The sequence below is a fragment of the Equus asinus genome, chromosome 15 (assembly GCF_041296235.1).
Source record: "Equus asinus isolate D_3611 breed Donkey chromosome 15, EquAss-T2T_v2, whole genome shotgun sequence".
In the NCBI taxonomy this organism is placed as follows: domain Eukaryota; kingdom Metazoa; phylum Chordata; class Mammalia; order Perissodactyla; family Equidae; genus Equus; species Equus asinus.
In genome coordinates this window covers 11,495,129-11,521,763 of record NC_091804.1, presented here as the reverse complement: position 1 = coordinate 11,521,763, position 26,635 = coordinate 11,495,129, and the positions used below count along the sequence as shown (strand labels likewise).

The 26,635-nt window shown below is 40.9% G+C and overlaps 1 protein-coding gene across 2 annotated transcripts in view; it reads left to right on the top strand.

Annotated features, from left to right (window-relative positions):
- The first annotated feature begins 13,254 nt into the window (after positions 1-13,254).
- Positions 13,255-26,635, top strand: part of SPTLC3 (serine palmitoyltransferase long chain base subunit 3) — a 145,706-nt gene continuing 132,325 nt past the window's right edge. The window contains exon 1 of one of the 2 annotated variants that reach the window (XM_014865864.3): positions 13,255-13,753. In XM_014865864.3, coding sequence (XP_014721350.1) covers positions 13,637-13,753 — 117 coding nt within the window. In that variant the 5' untranslated portion in view covers positions 13,255-13,636. The remainder of the gene's footprint in view (positions 13,754-26,635) is intronic. The other variant, XM_014865865.3, reaches the window with a different exon arrangement.

Sequence of the window (26,635 nt, the reverse complement as noted above, 5' to 3'; positions counted from 1 at the left end):
GTAACACTGGGTATAGGGGTTTGAGGCAAGCTAGATAATTATTGAAAACTCGGCTGTATTACATACTTTTTAACTATCTGGGACCTACAATTAACCAAACCATTCTCTGAGACTCAGTTGTTAATGCGTAAAATGGAAATTTTATTGCCTATTTATTGTGAAGATTATTTTGAAGACTAAATGAAATGTGGAAAACCCCTGAGCTATTCTTTGGAATATTGTTGGTGGAGCAAGGAGAGGAGAAGTGTGGCAGTTAGATACCAAAAACAGCTTATGCTACAAATGGCTCAAACATAATTTTCAAAAAGTAAAAAGTTTAACTTTCAAATAAAGTGTACACATCAAAGATTTTATTCCACTTATTAAGTAATTAATCAATGGTAACATGTTAAGACTGGGTCAGAGGAGAATATGAAAAACTGACAAATATAGATAGGTATAGATAGATATATAGAGAGGGAAAGGAATGCAGAAATGAATTTTCTAATAAATAAAAACTAATAATGTCCTCTAAGGTAATGCAATGTAACGTTTGGGCTTACCTTTTCAAATTGGCAGAAATCAGTTGTATCTCTACCAGTCAAAATTCATTTGCATTGCCATCCACAAGAATCATCACTAGCATTGCTATCAGTTTTCTACACATTACCTTCTATCCCTGCAGAATTGTAAAACAGTCAACAGAAAATCAATCAAAAGCCTCACATGCTTGTAGAATCAGATGATCTCCTGAGAGGTCACTACACTGTGTGCTGCACTCCACTGAAAAGACACTTTGTAATTTCCCTTGCCCATTTCCAACTCTTGGACAATCTTTTCTTACAAAATTATCTACAGTATAACTCAATGTATGTGCATATGTAGCTGAATGGAAACAATTTGACGTGCCTAAGCTCACAGACATCCATTTCAAATGCCCTACTGGGGCATGTTTTTGCTTGCTTTTTTTGTATGTATGTGTTTATATGTTGTAAGGTGGATAGGTAGGTAGTGAATTGTTGTTGGGGAATATTATTCTAATATATTAACTGAGAGGCTTTATCACTCTCCTCTTCAGCCCTCATCCTAGCTGTTATGTTGCTCTATTATCATTGAACCAGGAAGGGGAAGTTATAGAATGGAATATAGAGGAATAAAAAAATTACCTGTTCTGGACTTCAGTGTTCCAAAAGAAAAGGCCTTGGGGGAACACAAAAGACTTGCATAAGTGACAGCAGCAGGTTTGAGGAGAGAGGAATGTTCTGGGAAACTAGATGAGAGATACTTCTAGGTTGGGAAAAGGGCAATTAGAAGCGAAGGAATGAGAGCAGAGGCAGAGGTGGGTGGCAGTGGAGGGGCTTGTCCTGTTCCCCAGGCAGTGTACCTTAGAGGAGGGAAGTCCCTGGAGAGAGAACAGCCGCAGAGAGAGTCCTGATTCCTAGCCTGGCAGGGAGGAAGCAGAATGACTCATTTGCTTTCTCATGTGGCACAGAGGAAGCAGAGAGAAATCCGCTAGAGCTGAAAGGGGCAGGAGGGCAGCACGAGAAGATGCTCAATAGTATATGTCAATGACAAAAGACATTGTCATTCTCAAGCCTGTTGTCCCCCTTGCAACCTGATGTCATGAAAATTCCCCATAACGACCAATAGATTGAGATTATCTCAATCACCTGATGGAATGGAGGGAGGTGCTCAAAATTAAAATTAAGCTCTAAGAAAAAGTTTTCTCTTTTGCACAGCTGAGTTGTGGGCTATAATTTATGTCTGCTATGTTTATGATTGCTGGGCTTAGAGAGATTCAGCCCTCTAGCAGGCCCAATCCTTGTCATCTCCTAGGACCCGCAACTCTGAATCTCTTGTTGTCAATCTCAGACAAGCTCAGCCACAAGCTCCTTGGAAATTTAGAAAATTTCTCCATCTGAAGGTACCAGAGTCACATCAGGATTTACCGCCAGGGTCAGGCCACCCCAGGATAGGTTTGCCCTTCAAGTTTCGGGAACGAGGAGGGCTTCTTAAACCAGACCATGCCCAGCAGGGGTTAAAAAATGACTCAGTTACACTTAGGAATCCAAATGAACTGCCCAGCAAAGTGAAAGAAAGCCTGCATAGATGCCTCCCACTGAGTCTTTGCATTCCAGAAGTCTAAAAATAGGTTTGAAGGAACAGAACTAAAAGTACTGTATGAACAATTCTCGAGAGCCTCTAATTATTACCCAAATGCCAGCACAGTGATGTGGCTATGACTCTATTTCCGTGAACATGGAAAATGTTACCCTGGGTCAGGCTATTCGCCATTTGTGGCTAAGATGGCTAATGGTCGTTAAAATCTACAGTCTTCTCAGACACACAGCCAGATGGCATTTCCCAGTCTCCCTTGCCGTTAAGTGTGGCCAGGTGATCGAGTTGCAGCCGATGGGGTGAGGATGAAGTGATATGTGCCACTTCAAGGCTTGGCCATAAAACCCTCCCACAGGCATTGCTATATGCCCTTTCTCCTTTGGCCAAGGAAAGGGGATGACCATAATGGCCCTGGAAGCCATAGTTAGAGATGGCAGAGCCTGGGTCATTTCAGTGTGGACAGCACGCTTGAAGTGGATAATGTAGTCCCTGCCAATGCCTAAGCTCCTTCTCAGTTTCTTGGGTAGGAGTTCTGAGAGGATCAGGATGATTTGGAGTCAGTCCCTCCTGTTAAGCCTTCTTGATGGATGACACTGCATCAGTCAGACTTAGCTTGTGGTCTTTGAACATTTGTTCTTAGCTCCAGGAATGTCATTACATCATTACTAACAGTATTCATGGATAAAGGAAGAAGAGAGACTCAAAATTTTTATACTGTAGGCTTTCCAATGTTCTCTCATATAATCCTTATAAAAGCTCTAGGAGGCTTTTGTCATCTTTTACAGAAGGAAATAAAGAAGATTCAGAGAAATTAACTTGCCTAATCCCAACACAGCCAGTTTTCCTCACCACCCAGCTTCCATCAGACACATGTAACTGAAATAAAAGTTGAGGCTGTTTCAATTGACAGAGAACATCCAGGCCACCATCTTTTCACAAGCCAGCTGTTTATTCCACCTTCTTTACTTGCAGGCAAATTAAAACTACATGGTACATTTCCTGTAGCAAAGCTAAATGTAAAGAATCAGGACCTATGTGTCAGGGGCACAGAGGAGAACATATTTTAACCAAGACATAAATGCCTAGCTATACATGAATCATACAGGAATATGACAAGAGCCAAAAAAATTTAAAAAGAAAGAGACTATTTTGAAGTCTGAATGCTCTTGGGTTAATTTTTATCATGTACTTATGGTTTGGCACCATCAGCAAAAGCTTGGAGCCAAACATGCTAACTCTCATGCTGCCAGGCTACTATATAATGCTTCTGAGACCCACAGGCTCTGTCTTTCCCTTTCCTGGACAAGTGTCCCACAGGTCAGTAGGTAAATGGCCTCTGAGGTGGGTAACACATGCTAACTCAGTCAATCCAATGGTTCACAGACTTGATTGCCTGCCTGTGCCTGTTTATTACCCCTGGCCTTGGAAGGAGTGAGTTAACAGCATGACATAAATACAGTTTTCCCTCTTCAACCACAAGAGATTTAATTCCCCCAAAACCCTCTTGATAGTAAAACTCACAATTAAACAACTTGGAAACTTAAAGTTCAAATAAGCTTAGAGTTTGACAAAATTCATTGAATTGTACTCTTAGGACTTGCACATTTCATTAAATGTAAATTCTACCTTTTTCAAAAAAGGAAACAGCAATAAATAAATAAGCCACAGTGAGATATCACTATACACTCACTAGAATGTTTAAAATGTTTAAAAGACTGACCACATGGACTATTGGTAAGGATATAGAACAATTGAAACGCTTGTGGTACAAACACTTGGAAAACTTGTCGGTATCTTCTGAAGTTGAATATATGCACAATTTATGTCCCAGTGATTCCACGCCTGGTTACATACCCAACATTAGTATATATATATGGTTACCAAAAGGTATACTAGAAAATTCACTGTAGCAATAATTTTAATAGTTAAAAACTAGAAACAACCCAAATGTCCACAATAGAATGGAAAAATAAATTGTGGTATGTTCATAAAATGAAATACTACGTACCAGTGAGAATGCACAAGTTATTGCCACATAGAACAACGTGTAAAACTCTCTCAAACCCAACAATTGAGTGAAAGAAGCCAGACACAAAAGTACATATAGTGTTTAACTCTGTTGATATAAGATTAAGAAGTAGAACTAACGTACGGTGATAGAAATTAAGATAGTGGTTTCTTTTGGGGAGAAAAGAGTAATGAGTGGGGTAGGGCCTGAGAAGGGTTCTATACACTAGACACGTAGACAGTGTTCTTTTGTCTATGTAAATTAAAGTGCAATACAAATTGCTAAAAAGAAAAGGTTTGGGATGCTCAACTGGAGAGTGAACCTATGAAAGCCTTTAAAAATACACATTTACAGGGCCAGCCCCATGGCATAATGGTTAAGCTCAGTGCATTCCACTTCAGTGGCCTAGGTCTGCAGGCCCAGATCCCCGGCACAGACCTACACCACTCATCAGTCATGCTGTGGCGGCCACCTGCATATAAAGTAGAGGAAGATGGGCACAGATGTTAGTTCAAGGCTAATCTAACTCAGAAAAAAAAGAAATTTACTATATTCCTTAAAAGAAATAAGAACAATAAACCAAATAAGATACCCTCTGTGATTCTCTATAAATTTTGAGTTAGCACCTATTACTATAGACACTGTGGTAGGCAGAATAATACCTAACCCCCCAAAGATGTCCACACCCTAATCCCTGGGACCTGTGAAGAGATTACCTTACACAGCAAAAGGGACTTTGCAGATGTGATTGAGGTTCTTCTGAGATTATCTTGGATTGTTCTGATGCTCGCAATCTAATCACATGATTTCTTGAAAGCAGAGAACTTTCCCAGTTGTAGTCAGTCAAAAATGTACAACTGCAGAAAGGTTGGAGAGATGTGACACTGCTGCCTTTGAAGACGGAGGGAGGGGCCACAAACCATGGAATGTGGGTGGTCCCTAGAAGCTGGAAAAGCCCAGGAAACAGATTTCCCTAAGGCCTCTAGAAAGGAATGCAACCCCGCTAATACCTTGATTTTAGCCCAGTGAGACTCATGTCAGACCCCTGACTTACAGAAGTATAAGATGACGAATATGTCTTGTGTCAGCCAAGTCTATCATAATTTGTTACAACAATAATAGAAAACTAATAAAGATATTGAACATATAATTTCCATTTATCATCTCTTACTAGCTGGAAACAAAAGCTTTGAAGAAAGGATAAGTTGGTTTCACTTTTTCTGCAGATAAAACATATTCGGAAAGAATTTTTGAAGCCTGCTTCTCATTCTAATCCTTAGTGCTTTTTGATATTATAACTCAAAGTTCATGACTTTCCTTCCCCCAAGCTAGTGTTATAGAGACCGTCTTCTCACATATATCCCACAAACCTTTCCACAAGAGGACAGCTTCTTGTCTCCCAAATTTATTGAGGTTTTACCTAAGAACGTATTGAGTGTTTTCATTTGCTCTCTCTCTTAATCTTCAGAGCAATCTGATATCAATCATTCAAAAGACCCAGTTGGATCTCTGACCCAACAGATCTGATGGACTAACTGGGACTTGTTTGTCTTTGTCTAAGTTCCCCCAAAACAGATGCTGAGACAGGAATTTGGGTGCAAGCAGTTAATTTGGAGGATGTTTTCAGGAAGAATGTATGAGTAAAATAGGAAGAAAGGGAAGACAATAATAGGTTTTTTCAAAGGAGGGTTACTGCTGAGGGTGACAGGGGCACAATCCCACTGGGGATTCTTGAGAGTCTGTGAACACACCTTAGAATTGTCCCATAGAGAAGAAAAAAACATGGGCATTTATGCACCAACTCCTGTCCCTCATTGGCTGGAGGTTGCTCCCAGGGATGTGACTCCTCTGTGTATCTGGCCATACTGCACAAGCAGACCACACCCCATGGTCAGAGAGCCTGCACAGGTACAGAGAGAGACAGGAAGCAGCTGGCAAGTGAAAGAATTGTCTGTCGGGGACCTCTGGGGAAGTCAAAGGATCGGAATGAGGCGCCGACTACACCTGCTCCAGTGGGTACGATCTACTTCAGATCAAAGGCGAGTGGTGATAAACATGTATTATCATGACTTTCCCAGTCACATTAGTGCACAAAACCCAGAGGTGTGAAAACTAAACTGAACTTGATTTTGGTTAAAAGTAACAATTTCCACCTGATAGTAGATAAATTGATGTGGTCACTTTCTGGGATTTCTTAGAGAATTTCATGACTTCTTGGTTGATTCAGATTTACTGTTTGGTCACATAAGTACGTTTTCCACTTGCCCCTCTCTTTCTCCTTTCTGAGTTTGGAGCAGTAAGTAAGCAGCCTTATCTCTGCTCTACCAAGTTTCAGTATGCCGCCCACAGTGTAAATACATCCAGTCTGGCTCTCGGCGACAGCAAAGCACAATGTTTCCCCAATGGTGTTCTGGATGTTCTATGGCACCAACCCACTACCCTACTAGGGTGTCTGATACTGACTAGTCTCTCTAAGACACAGCAGTGGTCCCTCTCTGCCCCATCCATGTACCCTCAACAGCCTCCATGATTTCCTGCACTGTTACAGCCACTTCTCAGGCCTACTTGGGACCCACTGAAATGTCTGGATTTCCTCCCATCCACTTGGGGGCCAGGGTATATCAAGAGGGCTGTGAAGTTCCCTCCAACCACCTGCCTCCATCCATTTCACATGCTCTTCCGGCTCCACATATCCCATCTGCCATTCAAAGAGGACTCCAATTTACCTCCTTACTCGGAGAAAGATGATCTGTCTCTTCACTCTAACATGATTTTTTTTTGTATATTTTCTCACAAATGGCTCACATTTATGTTTTCATGCCACTCCCTCTGCCTGAAACATTCTTTCCCCATCACCTATTCCCATTTTAAGGCGCGGTTCAAATCCTGCCTCCAATGTGTGGTTTTCTATGACTTGGCAAAATTAGTTGCTCCCTCAGCTATGCTCCCTAGTTTTCTTTTTCCTGCTTTTTTCCCCAAAATCCCCCCAGTTCATAGTTGTACACTTTAGCTGTGAGCCCCTCTAGTTGTGGCATATTGGACACTGATTCAGGGTGGCCTGTCAAGCAGGGCCATGTCGGCGCCTAGGACCCGAACCAACGAAACCGTGGGCCACCGAAGCAGAGCACTCGAACTTAACCACTCAGCCACGAGGCCGGCCACACTCCCTAGCTCTTGATTGCCTCCTCACATTAAATGAAAGTGCTTTGCATGTCTCTCTTGCCCACAGTTCTTTGAGGGCAAGACTGTATCGGATTCATTTTATTTCTTAGGAGCTAAGAACAATGCCTGGCAATCATGATTAATTTGAAACAAATGATTGAACTGAAGCTCGTAGACACATTTCAAAAAGTTTCTTCCTTACTAAAAATCTGTTTCAGTATAGGATGAATAGGTTTTCACATATAAATTATCCATCTTATTTCAACCATTAAAGAGATAACAAAGTAAAATTTTATCAAGAATCCAAGTCAACAGAACTCTCCAGTAATTTGTTACAGAGTTCTCTTTTAAAATAAAAAAGCAAATATAATTAAAATAATCTTATCTCAGGGATTTAATTTTTAAAACTCCAGATTGTGACCTAAATTAAGTATTATTCAGTCCAGTTCCTTATGCCCACAGAAACTTGCCAACAAGAATTGTAAATCCATCTTGTGGACCTATAGACGATTTGATGATCTCAGTTCTGCTTTATTCATTCGTTGAACTTACACTATGTGAGCTAAAGGAACTTGATTTCTGCAGCACAGCAATGTGTGAAACCAGAAGGATTGAAATTGTCATTGGAATAACCAAAGAACTGGGCCTGAATGCCCAAAGGGACAACTGTACGAAAAGAAGCGGGATCCATTGAGATGTTGTAAAATGATTTTAGACTTTTTAAACAAGGAGAATGTGAAAAAAAAAATTGCATGAAACAATGTGATAGAAAACAGATTAGTGGTGGGGATTACAGAATTTGTCCTTCCCAAGTAAGCAGCTAGAAGCAGATTGCTGAGCAGTGTGAAATCAGAGCTTCCGCTGACATGATGGCAAAATATGGAGCCAGCCAGTCACGGGAGCTCTGGTTCAGGCCCCTGGATTCCATGGCCCTTGGGGCCCTCACACCTGTATCAATTCTCTTTTCCCTTAGGAAGGGTATCAAGACCCTCAACCTTGCCAAGAGGGTACACCTCTTCCTTAAAAGTCGGGTAATTGTATTTTAAATCCTGGGAATATCGAAGTTAATAGAGAGGTGATAAAATCAAACTCATAATATTTATACTTGGCTATTAAATTTAGGAATAATCTATGTGTGTGAATGAGCTAAAGAATCTGTAAATATTTAAAACACTTCCACATAGCAGTCTTGTAGTTTTAAGTTAAAATATGTAACAGAATTCTAACTAGTTTCTAGACAGTGTTGAGATACTGAGGAGAACTTGATTTGTCATATAAACTTATCAAACTTCTATGAGTCAATTTTGTGCTCAGCAAGGTTTTGCTTGTTAAGGCTAGAAGTTTCCCCAGTAGCCATTTGAAGTGCTTAAAAGAAAATAAAATATATTCACGTGTTCTTATGTTCTAAATTTTAAAGGCACTTAAACGTTTTAAGACAAAGCATTAAGTAAGTTTAGAAATGGCACTGTTTAAGGAGAATTTAGCTTATTCAACTTACGTCAGTCAAATATGAATCAATTAACAATTGCAAAAGTAATTGTTCCTATTTCATAAGAAGTTATAACAAGATTTGTAGATTGAACTTAACTAGGTTTTCAATTTGTAATTTAATATGCCAAATATTAATTTAAAACCAACTTAAGTAAATCATCATTGCTTTGTACCAAAAAACCCCAAATGAAACAAAGAAACTTATTACTGACAGAAATAAAAATGATTTTTGCATTAGCAAAATCAGGTAACTTCCCCCTAAATACAGTGGCTTCGAGAAGCTAGAACCAAGCACCTAGAATAATAGCAGGGTGATAGTAGTGGCTCTGGGGCACTTCTTTAGGAGTACTTAGCTCTGTATTCTGAGAGTCTGAATCCTAAAAGTTTTGGATTTGTTTTGTAATAGATGTTCAGTTTCACAAGCAAAGAGTTATTACATCCACAGAGAGGGGGAAACTGCCTGTTCTTTGCTTGGGGGCATTCTGAAGGTAATTGCTCCTACATGGACTTGGGCGAACACTACCCTCTGACGGATTATATCATAAAGAAAAGGAGAAATACTCCACTGTTTCTGTCTTTGGGGTAATAGTCATTGGTAACAGATTTTTGCTAACTTAAATTAGCATTGCCATTCTAGTAGCCAATGTTTTGAAAGAAAAACCCAAATCCGACATCTGTAATGTTGGTATCTGGCCTTCTTATGTCATGGTGCTTACAAACTATTGATGGGAAAATCTTTGGAACTAAATTGTTTCTACACTGAGAATTTTTCCAGACTAAATTCTTTAGGAAATTTAAATACTTTCCTGTAGAGAAATTCCAGTCTATCAAATCCCAGTGGATATTGAGATGTCATTAGATCTTTGTATCTATTTGACAGATTACTGGATTTTAATGGATCATGAAGGCAAAATAAAGAATTTTTATTTATTATTTGGCTAATTCAATGAAATTTCCTAAATCATAACAGTTTCTGTTATTTGTCTTCTTGGTGGCTGATGGTTCTCAAGACAACAGCTGAAGGAGAGACATCGTGCTGTAAGGGAGAGGGGACTGCTCCAGACTGAGAAATTCGAGAGTTCATGACCTACTTCTGCCATATATTCTTATGGCTTTGGAAAAGTGACAACTTGTGATGCATCAGCATCACCCTCCATTCCATCAGTAAAGACTGAATCACTGAGAATCAATACACTTCTAGACACTGTACAGTCCCAATCACTTATTTTGCTCCTTTCCTCCCTTTTCTACCAATTTTTCATCTCCAAGATGTTCCCAGTGCCTTTTCAGAACACATGACCAAGACTTTGAACATCTCTTTCTTGCCCATCCCTAGAGGCTGGCACCTGGGCAAAAAAGTCCCTTTGGGGAATACCACAAGGCCATCGTTCACTAATTTGACCTTGGCATCTAATACACTAATGGACAGGTTTATTTTTATCTTCAGTAAAGAGATATCTTGATTAAAAGATATGCAGGTGCTGCTAACTCTTACTTTTGTGAGAGTGGAGACTGCATATGTCTTGTTCATTGTTGTATTGAAGGGCTTAGCAAATAACCTACTACATAATAGTTATTCAAACATTTGTTACATTTACTGTCTGATCTGAAATAGCGTGTAGTTATTCAGAGACACCAAACCATACTCAATATTTAGTTTGTATCTTAATGTTGATTGACGTCTTAGTCCATTCAAGCTTCTATAACAAAATACCATAAACCAGGCAGCTCCTAAACAGCAGAAGTTTGTTCTTCACAGTTCTGAAGGCTGAGAAGTCCAAGATCAAGGCACTGGAAGATTTGGTGTCTGGCGAGGACCTGCTTCCTAGATGAGTACTTTTTCCCTGTAATCTCACACTCCTGAAGGAGTAAGGGAGCTTCTTGGGCCTCTTTTATAAGAGCACTAATCCTATCATAAGGCCTCTACCTTCATGACCTAATCACGTCGCAACAGCCTCACTTCCTAATACCATCACCTTCGGCATTAGGAGTTCAACATATGAATTTTGGACTACACAAATATTCGGACTATAGCAATTGGCATCTTTACACTCAAAGCTACCTCTCACTCAAACAGAACACCACATCTATTTTGACTAGAGATGATATAAAGAATGAGCCACCACTGATAATACATATCCACAGTAGCCGATGCCAGATTTTTAGTATGTTCAGATGACTTGTACACAGCAATTCCCATATTCCAATATGGCAAGTAAAGTAGAAAAGTTTCAAGAGTGAAACCATGTAGTAGACATTTCCTGAAGGTCTATGTGTGCTGATGTAACCTGGGCAATTGGGATGAGGAAAAAAACATGCAGCAGATTTCAGCTGTGCTTTGAGATGTTTTCTTTATATACGGTTTTTGTCCCCTTGTGAAAACAAAGTAAAGAAAAACAAGAAGAAAAAGAAGACGAGGAGGGAGGGTAGGAGAAAAGGGAAAATGGGAAATTCAAGAGAAGAAAGGGAAGTAGGAGGAAGAAAGGAAGAGGGATAGAAACATCTAATGTTCAGGATTTGGTTAGTTTTATCTCAAAATCTTCATTCAAAAAATAACTTTGTTGGGGGCTGGCCCAGTGGCCCAGCAGGTAAGTTTGCACGTTCCGCTTGGGCAGCTCGGGGTTCACCAGTTCGGATCCCCGATGAGGATACACCACCACTTGGCACGCCATGCTGTGGTAGGCATCCCATATATAAAGTAGAGGAAGATGGGCATGTATGGTAGCTCAGGACCAGTCTTCCTCAGCAAAAAGAGGAGGATTGGCAGCAGATGTTGGCTCAGGGCTAATCTTCCTCAAAAAATAAAAAAATAACTTTGTGGGGCCAGCCCAGTGGCGTAGTGATTGTGTTTGCACATTCCACTTCAGCAGTCCATGGTTCATGGGTTCATATCCCGGCGTGGACCTACACACTGCTCATCAAGCCATGTGGTGGCAGCACCCCACATACAAAATAGAGGAAGATTGGCACAGATGTTAGCTCAGGGAAAATCTTCTTCACCACAAAAGTAATAATAATAACTTTGTACAGATCAGTAGAGCTCAGTCAAAATAGCACCATGTCTTCAACTTGTCTTTCTACGTAAGCTGAGGCTATCAGGTCAACAGTCATCAGCATGACCTCCCACCTTTTCTTCTCCCTTTTGCTTAAGTCTAGAAGGAAATAAGCCACAACAAATTTAGCTCCCAACTCCCAGTGTAATAACCATGGAAGAGAGAGACCCGTGAAAAACTTATTCTGCTCTGATGACAAAGATTGGGAGACACATAACAGAAATTCTGAGTTTGAGACACAAAGGGGTGGGCACACTTGGTATTAACTCCATCTCATCATTCGGCCCAAGACCTTATGTTATTCCTTTGGCTCTCTGTAGGATGGGAAAAATGGCAACCCTTACGTGCAAAAGATGGTTAGGAGAAGTATTATCATCACCTCCTCTGTAAGCCACATCTTTCTGGAGGGGAAACAAACCCTCCCCAAAGCTGAGAACCAGGACATGAGGCTCTGACAACAGGAGCCATTTATGTCTTTTTGTTTTTGTGTTTTCTTTGTTTGTTTGTTTTTGTCCATTGACCCGATAAATGGATTTCATTTCTAAGCGCCTGATGTTCAAGAACTCTCCATTCAGAAGAACCATGAGCGTGGGCTTGGGAGGACTCAACAGGCTGTAAATGATTGACACTGTCGGACAAACCGTGTTGCCACAATGCCAATTGATGGTACTAGGATAAAGCAGAACTCTGGTGCATTGAGAGAATTAGAGTTAATGATTAAACAAGAGGAGTTCAGGACTGGGATACTGAAGTCACCATCTGCCTCACAACACCTGTGTCAGTAAGACAGTGACACACCTAAGCCACAATTTTATTTTCCTACTACTCCATCAGAGCTTGGCCCACCAAAAGTTTTCTCTCATTTTATAGGTGGAGAAACTGAGGCATAAAGAGAGAAAATGGCTCTTGCGCGGTCACTTGATAAAGGTAATTCAGCCATGATGAGACACGAAATATTGTGTCTCCCTTATTTCTGTCTTACTGGAATTCTAGATGAGTTAGTACCTCTCATTTTATCACTGGTTTTAACATCAGATGAGTTCTGAATATTATTTTTTTTTTGCCATCTTTGTATTATGGTAAAATACACATTACATAAAATTTACCATTTTGACCATTTTTAAGTGTACAGTACAGTGGCATTAAGCACATTCACATTGTTATTCAGTTCACATTGTTGTGCAACCATCACCACCGTCCACCGTCAGAACATTTTTTATCTTCTCTAACTGAAACTCTGTGCCATTAAACAGTAACTTTCCATTCTCTCCACCCTCTGGTTCCTGGCAACCACTTATGAATGTTATTTTACAGCAAAAAGAAATGTTGACTTTGAGCTTGGTTTACGACCCAAAAAATGTAATTAGATGCAAGAGGGAGGGGCTGGGGGATAGACGTAAATTCGAAACTGGCTGTACGTAGAAGACTCCATGTGAGTGTGCTGTGCATGTGTGTATATCTTTAAAAGACTCTCCACCCCCTAGTCCGCCTCCTCGCTGTTCGGCCACTGGGTTTTACAGTCTCTTGGTGTCCTCAGTCCACACAAGAAGCCAGCATGGGCAATGTCCTTTGTGGTTTCGGGAGCAGGTTTGTTGCCATGGAGGCCACATTCTGAGTCGAAGAGTATAAAGGTAACTGTTTGTTTTTATTTTCAAAGATCTGCCCAAAAGATAGGCTGTTGTACTTCTTCTGGAAAAGCCTGATTGGTAGGATTCCTCCAAGAGCTCAGCCCAAAGTGCTTTATCCCATCCCCTCACCAACTTCAAAACAGAAGCTTGCCAAGAACCACTGGAGGAAAACCTGTCGGTTCCATCATTTCACACAAATGGCTAATTCTGGAGGTGGTGCTGTTTGCAACGGGAATCTTCACAATCACAGGAAACAGAGTGACGGCTCGCAAAGTGGAAACTACACAGAGAACGGGACAGTGAAAGAAGCCCAGGTAAGAGGCAGTCCCTCCCCCTTACTCTGAAGGACCTAGCATTTCAATATTTCTTTGTAAAGCTGTTTGAAGCTGTCCTAACTGAAAGTTCTTTTTATGAAGTGTTTTATGTGTTTTGACTCTTCACTTCAGCTAACTCAAATGCTTGGCTACCAAAAAGTTTGGGTGTGGGTTAAGCAGAGAATTTCTTCTCTATACAAGAAAGGACACACCTAAACCCAAGAGCTTTAAACCCCTAAAATAGAAACATAACTACTAGACTTTCATTTTCTCTCAAACATTTTGGGGAGCAGAATTGTGAAGTCTCAGACTCTTCAGCCAAATTTCAGTCCACCAGAAATGACAACAGGCTGCATTCATCATGCTTCATACGAAAAAAAGGAAGTGAAAGTAAACGTTGCTAAGATTATGTGGTGGAGATGGCATTTTTCCCAGGCACATGAGAAATGCCTCTCAGGCTGAAAGGCAAATTCTTTTCGGTGTTTAGTGGAGCATTGTCAGAGCTCACAGGTTGATTTGGGGCCAGAGTCTTCCTTTGAAACCTGACATCACACGCATTCCTTTCCAAGACACTTCAGAAAGGGTGGCTTATTGTTACCCGCTGCACACAGAAACCAAACAGACTTTAATTGTTTTCTCATTTAATACTTTTTTTTTTTTTTTTGGCCCCTGCTATGACAGAATGTTTGATGGGGATGTACTGAGCAGGAGGAGGAACTCAAAAAATGTTGTGAGAGGCTGGCCCCGTGGCTGAGTGGTTAAGTTCACACACTCCACTTAGGCAGCCCAGGGTTCACTGGTTTGAATCCTGGGTACCGACCAACATACCACTCATCAAGCCATGCTGTGGTGGCATCCCACATAGAAGAACTAGAATGACCTACAACTAGGATATACAACTATGTACTGGCGCTTTGGGGAGGAAAGATAGAAAATGAGGAAGATTGGCAACAGATGTTAGCTCAGGGCCAATCTTCCTCACACACACAGACACACACAAGCTACAGATATATTGATCTAGTAAGCAGTTATTAGAAAAAAAAAAATATTGTCAGTTTATTCAAAGAGAGAGCCAAGGTCTGCGAGATTCTTATAAAAAGGCAGTTCCCAATTTCCCATATGATGCCCTGGCCCTCTGCTCTGAGGAGCAGGGGTGAGCTCATCTGCTTCTGGGGCAAATTAACATTGCCAACAGGTAGTTTCACTGTTGGGAAATTAGAAGTTGAGCAATGAACCCCTGCAGTCCTGCGTCACTCATCCATCCCCAGAGAACCAGCATCCGCCCAGGGGAAGGTGAGATTGTTCTAAGATCACAGAACAGGAGGGGCTGGCTGGGGCCAGGCCACTACTCAGTGAATTAAATTCATGCATCCAGTGGGAAAAGGTGGGGGTGGCACTCCAGAGCCTGGGTTGTGTGTGAATAGGCTGTAGTCCTCAAAATGTGTTCCCCTTTTAACAAAAGGCATTACCCTAGCTTTGGAAGTTTCTACCAAAAACCTCAGATCTGGGCTCTTCCAGCTGATTATCTAAAACCTAGTGCAATGTAAAGGGAATGCACTCAACTCCCATCATATGCTTGAGGGCAATCATAATAATATCCACCATCTATATGTCACTGTGTTGATTCAGACCACTACCACCCAAGACACTCCTTGCCCCTGGAATACCTGTAACACTGGCCACTTGCCTACTCGCCCTGTGGACCATTCTGACTCTGAGGGCTCTCATTTGGGCAGAGATGCCCCCAAAGCTATTCTTTCTCTTTACCTTGGTTTTGTAGGCACCGTCTAGTGAAGGGGGTAGAAACTTAGCTAGATGGTTACAACCAGTCCAAAGTAAAGATGAAAGCCAGGATCCTAAAGGTTCGTTACTAAGTACTCCTACAAGACTGTAAACATCTTGGGACATTGTGGCTTCCCTAAGAGCATCAGGGAATATCAGGGCAGCCGTTGCCTTTTCTGACAGCTGTTTCTGAAGGGTCATCCAGAATCTGTTGGCTTAGGTACATTTAGGTGTTATTAAGTTGAAATTGGCTTCCACTGAGAGACTCAATTATGGCTTAAAAAATATTTTCCAGAAAGAGAAACCCTGCTGAGGTCTTAGTGCAGTAGGGCAGACAAGGGCCTGTTTTCCCCTGTATAATGTGGATGAAGTCTTTACTATCACGCTCCTCAGTCACTGGCTTTAGTCCCTTTTGCTTTGGGGACTTTTAACAAATTGAGTCCTGACCAAAACCCTTGTAGCTTGAATCCAGTCCTCTTAGAAACTCACTCTTGGAACCCAGCCACCAACCTAGAAGAGGACCCTGAGGAGAAGCCCAAGTAGAGAGAAACCAAGTCTCCTTGCTGTGCTCCCAGCTGAGGTGCAGCACCAACTTGCAAACTGTGTGAGAGAACTGTCTTGGCTGGATCCTCCAGCCCCAGTGTCGATCTGCTCCAACTCATAACATCATGGAGCATAGATGAGTTATCTCTACTGAGCCCTGCCCAAATGACAGATTCTTGAGCAAGCAAATGATTGTTCTTCTAAGCGTTGTGGTGCTTTGTTAAGCAGCAATAAATAAGTGAAACTGTGTATATTCTATTTCTTTAAAATGCCTAGAAGAGTCACCCTGCAACCCCATCATAACCATTTTCAGTGCTGGTATTTGCATTTTGAGGAAGAGTTTGTTTCGGCTGCCCATTTGCTATTGACCTTTGGCAAAGATGTGTTTTCCTAAGCTGTACACTTTTACTTTGTTTTGTTTTGTGCTTTGGCATAAGGACTGCATGCTTAAGATGAGTATCTGGCTGGTATAGCCAAATACAATGAACTCACCAACGCAAAAACACAATCATTTGAATGCTTCCAAATCTGACGCATAATTACTTGTTGCATCATCTGTGAAGAAATAGTTGGCTCAGGAGGGTTTGTGTGTTCAGGTGAAGATGTTTTGTTAATTAAAAGAATACATGCTTTTAAGGGTACTTAATATCTGCTAATTATAAATTAATTTGATCTATTTGTTAAAGTTTCCTAGAAAATCTTTCTCTACTGTTAGAGGTAGATTGATGTTAACCTAATTACTTTCATGGACCCCCACTACATTTATTTTGAAGAACAATCTTTTTACTAAGTATTGTCACCTTTGTCTCAGTTGGCCTGAATTAATGTAGCTTTTTGGAATTTTAAAGTACACCATCCTGTAAATTCATGTGAGAAGGAGCCATTGCCACCATATTAGAAACAAAGACACTAACCAGGTAATTTGCAATTTAGAGTAAATATTTGGGGAAAGAACACTATCAGCATAGCTCAGAGAAGTATTCAAAATTGTTCTCCACAATCTACTTTATCCATCACAATGCCATCTGAATCCTGCTCCACTCAAGAGTTTTGCCACATTGAAGATGGTTTGATTATAGCAGAGGTTGAGATTACAAACGTCTAGAAGGCTGGCAAGGCCTGGTATGGGACAATAGGAAGTGGTAAGAATGGGTTTACCTGAACAAAACTCTTTGTCACCATGAGGGAAAATAGGTCCTGTGTTGACAGATCTTATGATTTTCAAAAGAAGCTGGAAATCCAAATGGGGTGGGAGGAGGAGACAATCTCCTGATGTTTTTTTTTTTTTTTTTTGAGTAAGATTAGCCCTGAGCTAACATCTGCTGTCAATCTTCTTCTTGCTGAGGAAGACTGGCCCTGAGCTAACATCCGTGCCCATCTTCCTCCACTTTCTATGTGGGATGCCTACCACAGCATGGCTTGGCCAAGCGGTGCCATGTCCTCACCCGGGATCCGAACTGGCGAACCCCTAGGCCACCGAAGCAGAACGTGCGAACTTAACTGCTGCACCACTGGGCCAGCCCCAACAATCTCCTGATTTTTAAGTATTGGCATCTAGTCTTTAAAAATTCAAATAGTGTAGATTTCAAAGAAACGTTGCCACAAGCCACAATCTAAAGTGTCTAAACTCTAGGCAAATAGGATGACAAAAATAAGAGGTAATAAATAGAGTGCTTTTTTCTCAAATACATTAAGGAAAATTGGTTCAGGGAATTTGGTTCCTCTTAATTTAGACTGACTTTATATATTTAAAAAGCAATAGATGAATCTTGCATCTTCATTTTCCTTAGTTGTTATGTTAACACTTGATCCCGGAATGTGCAAGTCTGAAGAACAATTATGACCAACCACATATGCTAGATTTCCCTAACTATCCTGATTTCAAGTAGTAGAGCCAAACTGCTTGTCAAAATGTCCTAGAACCAAAAACACTTTACTGGTCAAACTTGATCTCTTAGACTTTGTAGGAAGTGACACGCAAAGCTTTTGTTAGACAATGCATTGATAAAGCTTGGTCACCATTATTGTTCTCTAGATATCGTGTAACTAGACCTTCAAAAGTTGCCCAAAAGAAAATCTTTGTGAAAATCATGATAATCCTATTAACTACAAGTTATACCTGACTCTTCTTTCTCTGCCATGTGGGTCAAGGATCCTTTGAGAATCTGGGAGATATTATCTATAGAAAAATGAATATGTCCATAATCACAACATTTTCCATATAGAGTTCATGTGTTCCCTGACTTTATCAGATCCCCAACTTAAGAACCTCAGCTCTAGAACGCCTTTGTTAATTAGGCTACGTCTGCTCTCACAACCCAACCAGGAAAACTAGCAAATCAACCTCTCCAGAGAAGATAGGGTGAGGAACTCACAAATTGATCCAAGAGGAGAGAAAACCACACATAACCCAAAGCAACTCAGGCAATAAGCCCACACGTATTATTCATTTATTAAAAAATTTATATTAGAATTTTGCATCCTACTCTGTAATACATTCAAATTTTTTTTTTTTGCTATAAAACTACTTTTAAAACCTTGAGTAAAAATGAGCTCCCTGGAAAGACAGTTCTTTTCTGGGGCTTTTTATGCCCTAGTACCCCTCAGGATTTCCATGATAGCAGGAAGACCACTAGCTTCAATAACAGATGGAAGTGGGTTTGAGTCCAGCTCTGCCTCTTACTAGCTGTGCCCACTGGGCAGGTGCTTCATGTCTCTGATCCCTACCTCACAGGGCAGTGATGCAGAATAAATGAGATAGCATATGTAAGGCTCCCAATAACTATAAGATATATAATAGATACTCAATAAATGGTAGCTGTTATCTATGAAAGTTAGCCTGCAACCATCTCTTTCTTTTCTACTGCTATTATAAGAGTGTTCAGTACAATGCCTGGCATATAATAGATGCCCAATAAATGACAGTCTTAAACCTTCAAATTCCTCCATCCACTGGTGGCCTCTCAGTCCTCATTTTACTTGGCCTGTCAGGAGCGTTTGACACAGGTAATCACTCCCTCCTCCTTAAAGCACTTTCTTCTTTTGACTTCCAGGATATGACACTCAAATATTGCTAGCTGTTCCTTTGCTGTTTCTATTCCTGATTCCTCGTCATCAACTTGACCTTTAAACAATGGAGTGACCCAAGGCTCATCCTTGCACCTTTTCTCTTTTCTAACTGCCTATCTCTCATGATGATCTGATCTTGTCTCATCACTATATGTATATGTACACATGTGTATGCATGTATATATAGTGTATGTGTGTGTATATATATGTATATATATACATATATATATGTGTGTATATATATATGTGTGTGTAATTTCCAACTGTCTAGTTGATCTTTCCACTTGGGTAATCAAAAGGCATCTCCAACTTCATATGTCCAAACTGAGCTCCTGATACTCCCTCCCTCTGTCCCCACACCTGCTCCCCTTATAGTCTTTCCCATCTCAGTTAATTACAACTCTGTCCTTCCATTGGTTCAAAACAAAAATCTGGCACCATCCATGACTTTTCTCTTTTATTCTACATTCAATCAGTCAGCAAATTCATGATCCTACCTTCATAGTACAGCCAGAATCTGACGGCTCCTCACCTCTCCCACAGCAACCACTCTGGTCTCAGCCACCAGTATCTCTCACCTGAATTGTTACAGGAGTCCCATCTTTTCTCCCTACATCCCAGTTATCTATTGCTGCATAACAAACCATTCCAACACATAGTGGAACTGAACAGCAACCATTTTATCATGCTCATGGATTCTGCTGGTCAGGAATTCAGAAGACACAGTGGGGGCAGTTCTTCCCTGTTCCATGATAACTGAGGCCTTGGCTGAGATGACTCAATTGGCTGGGCCTGGAACACCTGGACTGGGAGGATCTGCCTCCAAGATGGCTTCCTTACTCCCATGTCTGGCATCCAGGCTGGTTGACTGAAAAACCAGTCTTGACAAGTCAGGACTGTGGACTGCATTGCCACTGGGTTACTGACTTCTCTAGCAGGGAGAGCTCCAAGAGAAGTTTCTAGTAAATGAAGTAGAAATCACACAGCCTTTTATAACCTAGCCTCAGAGGTCAACTTCACTTCCACCCTACTCTGTAGGTTGAAGGAGTCACAGAGAAGCCTACCAGGTTCAAGAGGAAGGGACCATCCCACCTGTCAATGGGAAGAGTATCAAAGAACTCATGGACTTATTTCACCATATCCTGCTTCCACCCCTGCCCTGCCCTCCAACGCTAGCAAGATTGTTATCAACACAGCAGCCAGAATGATCCTGTTGAAATGAAATCAGCACATCATGCTTCTGCCCAAATCCTTCCCATGGCTCCCATTTCACTCAGAGTAAAAGCCAAAATCCTTACAATGGCCATACGGCCCCATGGCTTGTCCTCTGTGACTCATCTCCAGCTGCTTTTCCCAGTGCTATTCCAACCACACTAGAGCAAGCAGCCACACGTCCTCCCACTTGAAGACATTCACACTTCCTCTCCCATTTGCTCTTCCCGGATACCCATGTGCCTCTGTCCTCCCTCCTTTCAAGTCGTTACTCAAATATTACCTTCTTTGTGAGACATAAGCTCACAATGCCATCTAAAATTGCAAACCTCCTCACTTCCTGCCTCCCTTTCCTGCTTGTTTTCGTTAGTACTTAACACCATCTACACAAACACACATATAAACACACACATTAATTTATTTCCTATCTCTCATCTGCCTCTGCCTCTGGAATATGAGCTCCACGTGGGCAGGATTTCTATCTTATTCCCTGGCTGAATCACCAGCACCTAGACCAGAGCCTGTACATAGTAGGTGCTCAATAATATTTGTGAAATGATCAAAGACCACCTGTTTTCACTAATCTATTTTTTGTAAGAACTCTCATTCCAGCTTGTTTTGTTTGTTCTTTAAACTGCCACTTTCTGTCCACATGTTTGGTTCTTTCAAAGATGAGAAAGGCCCCATTCATATGATACACAGTCTTCTTTGTAGACTCTAAACTGTATAAAATCTTATTAACTAATTTACAATTAAATCTTAATAACTAATTTAATAAGATAATAACTATCTTATTACTAATTTACCTTTGGAACATGACTACTATTCCCTGCCTCTTCTTAAAAAATCACTAAATCACTGGATTATTTTGTGTGGCCAGGTAGCTGCAGGCTTTTATACTGATATCCAGATATTACGTATACTCCAAGTCTGAGGTCGGGGACATGCTTTAAGCAAGAGGAACTTTTTGAAGGAAATGAAAATAGAAATTAAACATTATTGAGTCCTCCTGACAATTCTGCTACCCATTAGCAGGAGATGACATATACCTGAATTAGATGGAAAATGACTAATACCTCAGGGTGTATATGTCTGTCATCTGGTTTTAATAACATTCTGCATTCTCAGGGTTGAATGACCAAGAAAAATTAGTATAATCTGTTTTCCTACCGATGACCCTGTAAACGAGATGACTTTTAAGATTTCATTTAATCAACTGTTACTCCACATTACATGCTAAGAACTTTACTAATACTGACTCATTTGGTCCTCAAACAACCTGATGAGTTTGATGCTGTTACTTTCTCTGTTTTTTAGATGAGTCAACAGATCCAAGAAAAATTAAGTAAATTTGCCTAAGATTAAACCTCTAGTTAACAGGGCAGGATGGCCACAGGGTCTGTGCTTTTATTGCTAGAAAAAAATACCTTTTCCTTCAACATTTTATTGTGAATCTTTACAAATTTACAGAAAAATTAAGAGTTCTACAATGAATACTCATATACCTACCACCTAGATTCTACAATTAACATTTTACTATATTTGTTTTATCACACATTTAACCATCTATATATCCATCAATCCATGTGTTTTATATATTTCAAAGAAAGTTGCAGAATCAATACTTCTCAACTCTAAACTCTTCCTCATGCATATCAGTTACCAGATTTCAATATTTTTCTATAGTTCTTTTCTTCTTCGTGTGAGGCAAAATTTGCATGTAATGAAATGTGCAAACCTAACACATACCGTTCAGTGAATTTTGACCTACACTACCTTTTGATTGTTCTTATCAGAAAATATTTCATAATATAGTTTTGACTGTGGAAAGATATTTTAAAGCTGTTCACTTAACATTGGAGAGTTTAATCTCTGGACAAAAGAACTGAATAATATGTAAATTGGCATCTAATAAAGTAAAGGAAGGGCTCAACAGAGGCTCTCTCACTAGAGAAACTTCCCTGTTGTACACATTTAACTCCAAAGGGATCAAGAGCCATTTTCCTTTTTTGTCTTTAAGATAATCCAGCTAGCAGGAAGGAAACTTGGTTTAGAAATTCTTACAAGTCCACTCCATTGCCTGTCTTCTTGCACATGGAACAATGAGGCTCAGGAAAGCCAAGTGACGACCTCCAAGGTCGTGCTAATGTAAGACCCACCCCCCCACCCAAGTCTCTTGATGCCTAGACCAAGGCCCTTTCTGGGAAGTTGCAATTTTTTGGAAACCTCCAACCTGTTAAAGCAAACAGCCAGGGATCACAATATTTAATGACTCAAAGTGATATCTGCTATTGCAAACTCTTTAGCCTCGATTTCAAAATTGAAAGACTTAGCACAGTGCCAACAACCAGAGGAAACCCCCCATAAATGTGAGCTATTATTAATGTTGGCCCTTGCAGGAATCTGCCTTATTTCTATCTCTAGCCTTTCTTTGGTGAAACAGTGCCAGAATATGATGAAAGGGTGTGTATTGGATCGCATATTGTCACTGCCTTTAACACACAGTGACAAAAATACTTGAGTAAAAGACCAACAAGTCTTCAAATGAAAACAAACTGAATATTAGAGAATAATAATATGGAGAGATGAAGATTAGGTGGGAAAGTGGTGCTGTTATGAAATCAGGATGACAATAACAGATCCTGTTGGTGCTGTGTTTACTCCCTGTCTCGGTTCTTACCATTTCCGTGTACACAGCCTTACTTCAAAGGCCGGCTTCCATGTCTTTTGCCTGAGGACTTTCCTTAGTTCCCTGAATACTGTTCTGCCTTAGTGTGCACCAGGTCAGAAGTGCCAGAGAATCAATACCCCCAGGAGCAGCCCTCAACCATTGACTACGGGGAATGGGAAGATAAACACACCCACTCCCTCGCCCCTCAGGTGGAGAACTCTGAGGCACGGTCTCCACTGTCTCCCAGAGTGTAGTCTCACTTCCCATTGGAAGTGAGCTCCAGTTGCCCACAGTAGTAAATGGCTTGATAGCACACCCTCCACTGGTTTCCTTCTCTTGCCTGTCTCATCCCCCCCTTCTCCACCAGTGCTTCCTGAAATCGCCTTCTAAATAAACAACTTGTATTTAAATCCTTTACTCAGTGTCTGCTTGTTGGGAATACAAAATTAAGACAATGATTTCTTAAAAAGGTAACCAATTCTTTGCCCCTTTAAACTTCAGCATCAACTACAAAGATCCCTATATCCGTACAATGATCCTTATACTCAGGATCTCATGGGATCCTCACAGCAATGCTGTGAAGTAGACAGAACAACTGCTACTGACTCATTTTAGGGATGAAAAAACCAGGGCTTGGTAAAGTAAGGAGACCAAAGCCACATAGATGATGGAGTCAGAGCTGAACAACAGTCTCAGACATTCTGACTCTAAGTTCAGAGACATCTCAAAGAACTGGCTGCAACAGGGCTATTTATCAAGCCCTTTCTCAGTGCATACAACTCCATCAACTGCTCCTTACAAGAACAGGTAGGAAGGGAAAAAAATTAAGGCCTCTGTCCTTCAGTAGTTTAATTCACAGCAAGAAAAAAAAGTGCTATGTTGGTTGTTACACTTACTCAGAGGAGCAGCTTTGAGAGTCAGTCTTAGTAAATTTTAAAAAATCCATGAAGGGCCAACCTGGTGGCATAGTGGTTAAGTTCGCATGCTCTGCTTCAGTAGCCCTAGGTCTGCCAATTCAGATCCCGGACACAGACCTACACACTGCTTATCAAGCCATGCTATGTCAGGTGTCCCACACATGGAGTAGAGGAAGATGGGCACAGAGGTTAGCTCAGGACCAATCTTCCTCAAGAAAAAAAGGAGGAATTGTGGCAGATGTTAGCTCAGGGCTAATCTTCCTCAAAAAAAAACCCCAAAAAACACAAGATTCTAAAAGCCTTGATAAATGTTCATTCTCCCTTAGATTTCCATAGCCAGGCAGCAAAATGATTTTACATGGCACATCAGATAGCACAACTTCCAATAAGTCTTTCTTTAATAAGCATTTACCTTTGTCTTCACATCCTTATGTTATATAGCCTGGGTATGCCACAGAACTACCTTCTTCTGAGCCCTTGATCAACTTTAATTCCATTTTCAAACAATGACATCATGAATGCTTGCTTCCAGACCCAGCAGGGGAACGTGAGTGGAATCTCTTCTTGATTCCTTTGCTATGCATGTCCCAGGCAATGACACGATGACAGGATAGGAACTCATGGGTTCTTGCAACATGGCATGATTCTCAGTCACCTACTCTGATAGTCCTAAAGAAACGAGGCTCCAGATCTTCCCAAAGACTTGAATAACAATGGCAGAACTAATCTCAAACCTCAGAGAAGCATGTTATCTAATTTTTCAGATCTTAGTGACACATTTCTCAACAGGCTACTGAGACTCAAATACGTGCTATCACTTGCCCAAGATCTCAAAATGGCCAATCCAGGGCAAGACACACCTCTGTCTGCAGCCAGTTTCTAGCACCTCTACATGATACTGTCTTTCACATCATAGAACCAAAAACAAACCCCATAGGAACCCTTGGCACTAACACTTTTTGCCAACCCACGCAAATAACTTGGGCACCTGGGAAAATCTCACAACTGATGTACCTCAGGATTTGGTTTGTTACTTTCTGCAAGAGGAGCTGGCATTTTCTCTAAGAGGCCATGCTTCCCATTGGTCAATTCTTAGCAAGACTGTTGAATCAGGTACCTAGAGTGAGAAACAGAAGTACTCCACATGGTGGCCTGAGAAAATTACTCAAAGGCTGAAATAAATAAGTCACGAATATCAGTTACCTTTTCTTAAGTGCAATATCAATCTTTATACCAGTCAGATGACTCATGTGTTGTACCCATCCATGACTATGGATGGCTATGATGGCTAAAAAACAAAAAGCCTGGATCTACTAAGTTTGTTAATTTAGGAGTACAGGTAAAAACTGGTGAAGACTCCCCTTGCTCTGAGAGAAGATGCATTTTGTTTTGTATCTACGTTGCATGCCACATGATAAGAAAAATTAATCAGATAATTATAGCTGTGACCATGGACATTATCCGATTTTTTTGGAAGCAAAGAAATAAGTTATTGTGGCATCATATTCTTAGTGAAATTGTTGTTTGGAGATAGTGTGCTTATTTTTCCAAAGGGCAAAAGGTTTTCATAGAAAATAAAATGACATGCGCTGCTTCCATGAAAACAAAAGATTTCAGCCAGGGAATCTGTATACATTCAACTAAGCATTATCTCCTTAAGGACACATTTTGTCTTCAAAGGCAAGCAAAAGATGAACCAGGTTATAGGTCCATCTAGGCTGCTCTTGAAATGGACAAAATGTGTGTGATTGTGTAAGTGATAGGCAGAGAAAGGTGGGAAGAAGCGAGGAGAATAGGTATGTTCAACCATGAGGCAAATTCTAGTAAAGATACAGAAGAAACAGCTGAATCCTGGGCAAGTTTCTCTCTTTCTGCTTCCTCAAGTTACTGAATGGCAGGCACTGGTCTAGCTTCAGGGGACAGAAGTCTTGGGTGGGGCCCAGGTATAGTAGCTCAGCATCATCAAGGTGCAAAAAGAAATTGTTTCAAAGAGAAAAACCATTGTTTGTAATCCAGGTTCAGTCCACTGAGCTCAGCCAAATGACTCTCAGAACCTTCCAGGAGCCCCACCCTTGTTATAACTCACCTATGAGTCATTGGCTGCCTGGCATGGTAAAGAAATGCCACTGTGCACACTTCCCCATAATGTCAAGCACACCTCTGTTGTTGGTTCATTCTCATGCGGTTTAGGAGACTGTTTCCTTTTGATTTTTGATCATAAGTTCAAAACTTCAGAATCAACTGAACAAGTTTGCTTCATCAAATCTTCCTCCACAGTGGATATGGGAGAGACTTTAAAATTACCAACCACACAACCACCAACAGCTGTGAATCATTGAATGTGGGGGCTCCTCGAAGATCTGTTCTCCACGTGGCCTTGCAAGGGCCCTTTTGAAAACGTATATCTTAATCAGGGTTTTAAGCCACCATTTGCTTAAAACTTGTCAATGGCATTCCTTGTTAGGATTAAGACTGCAGTCCTAAAATTTGGTTTATGAGCTCTGCATAACCTCCCCAGCCTGTTCATTACTCAGATATTTATTGGATACCTACTACATATCATTCTAGGCCCTGGAGCAATAGCCATGGACAAAGTGGCTGAGAATTCCCCTCCTCGAACTGACATTTGGCCATGCCTGCCCCTTCACCATCCCCACCAGGCAAACACTCTCACCTCTTCCCACAGTC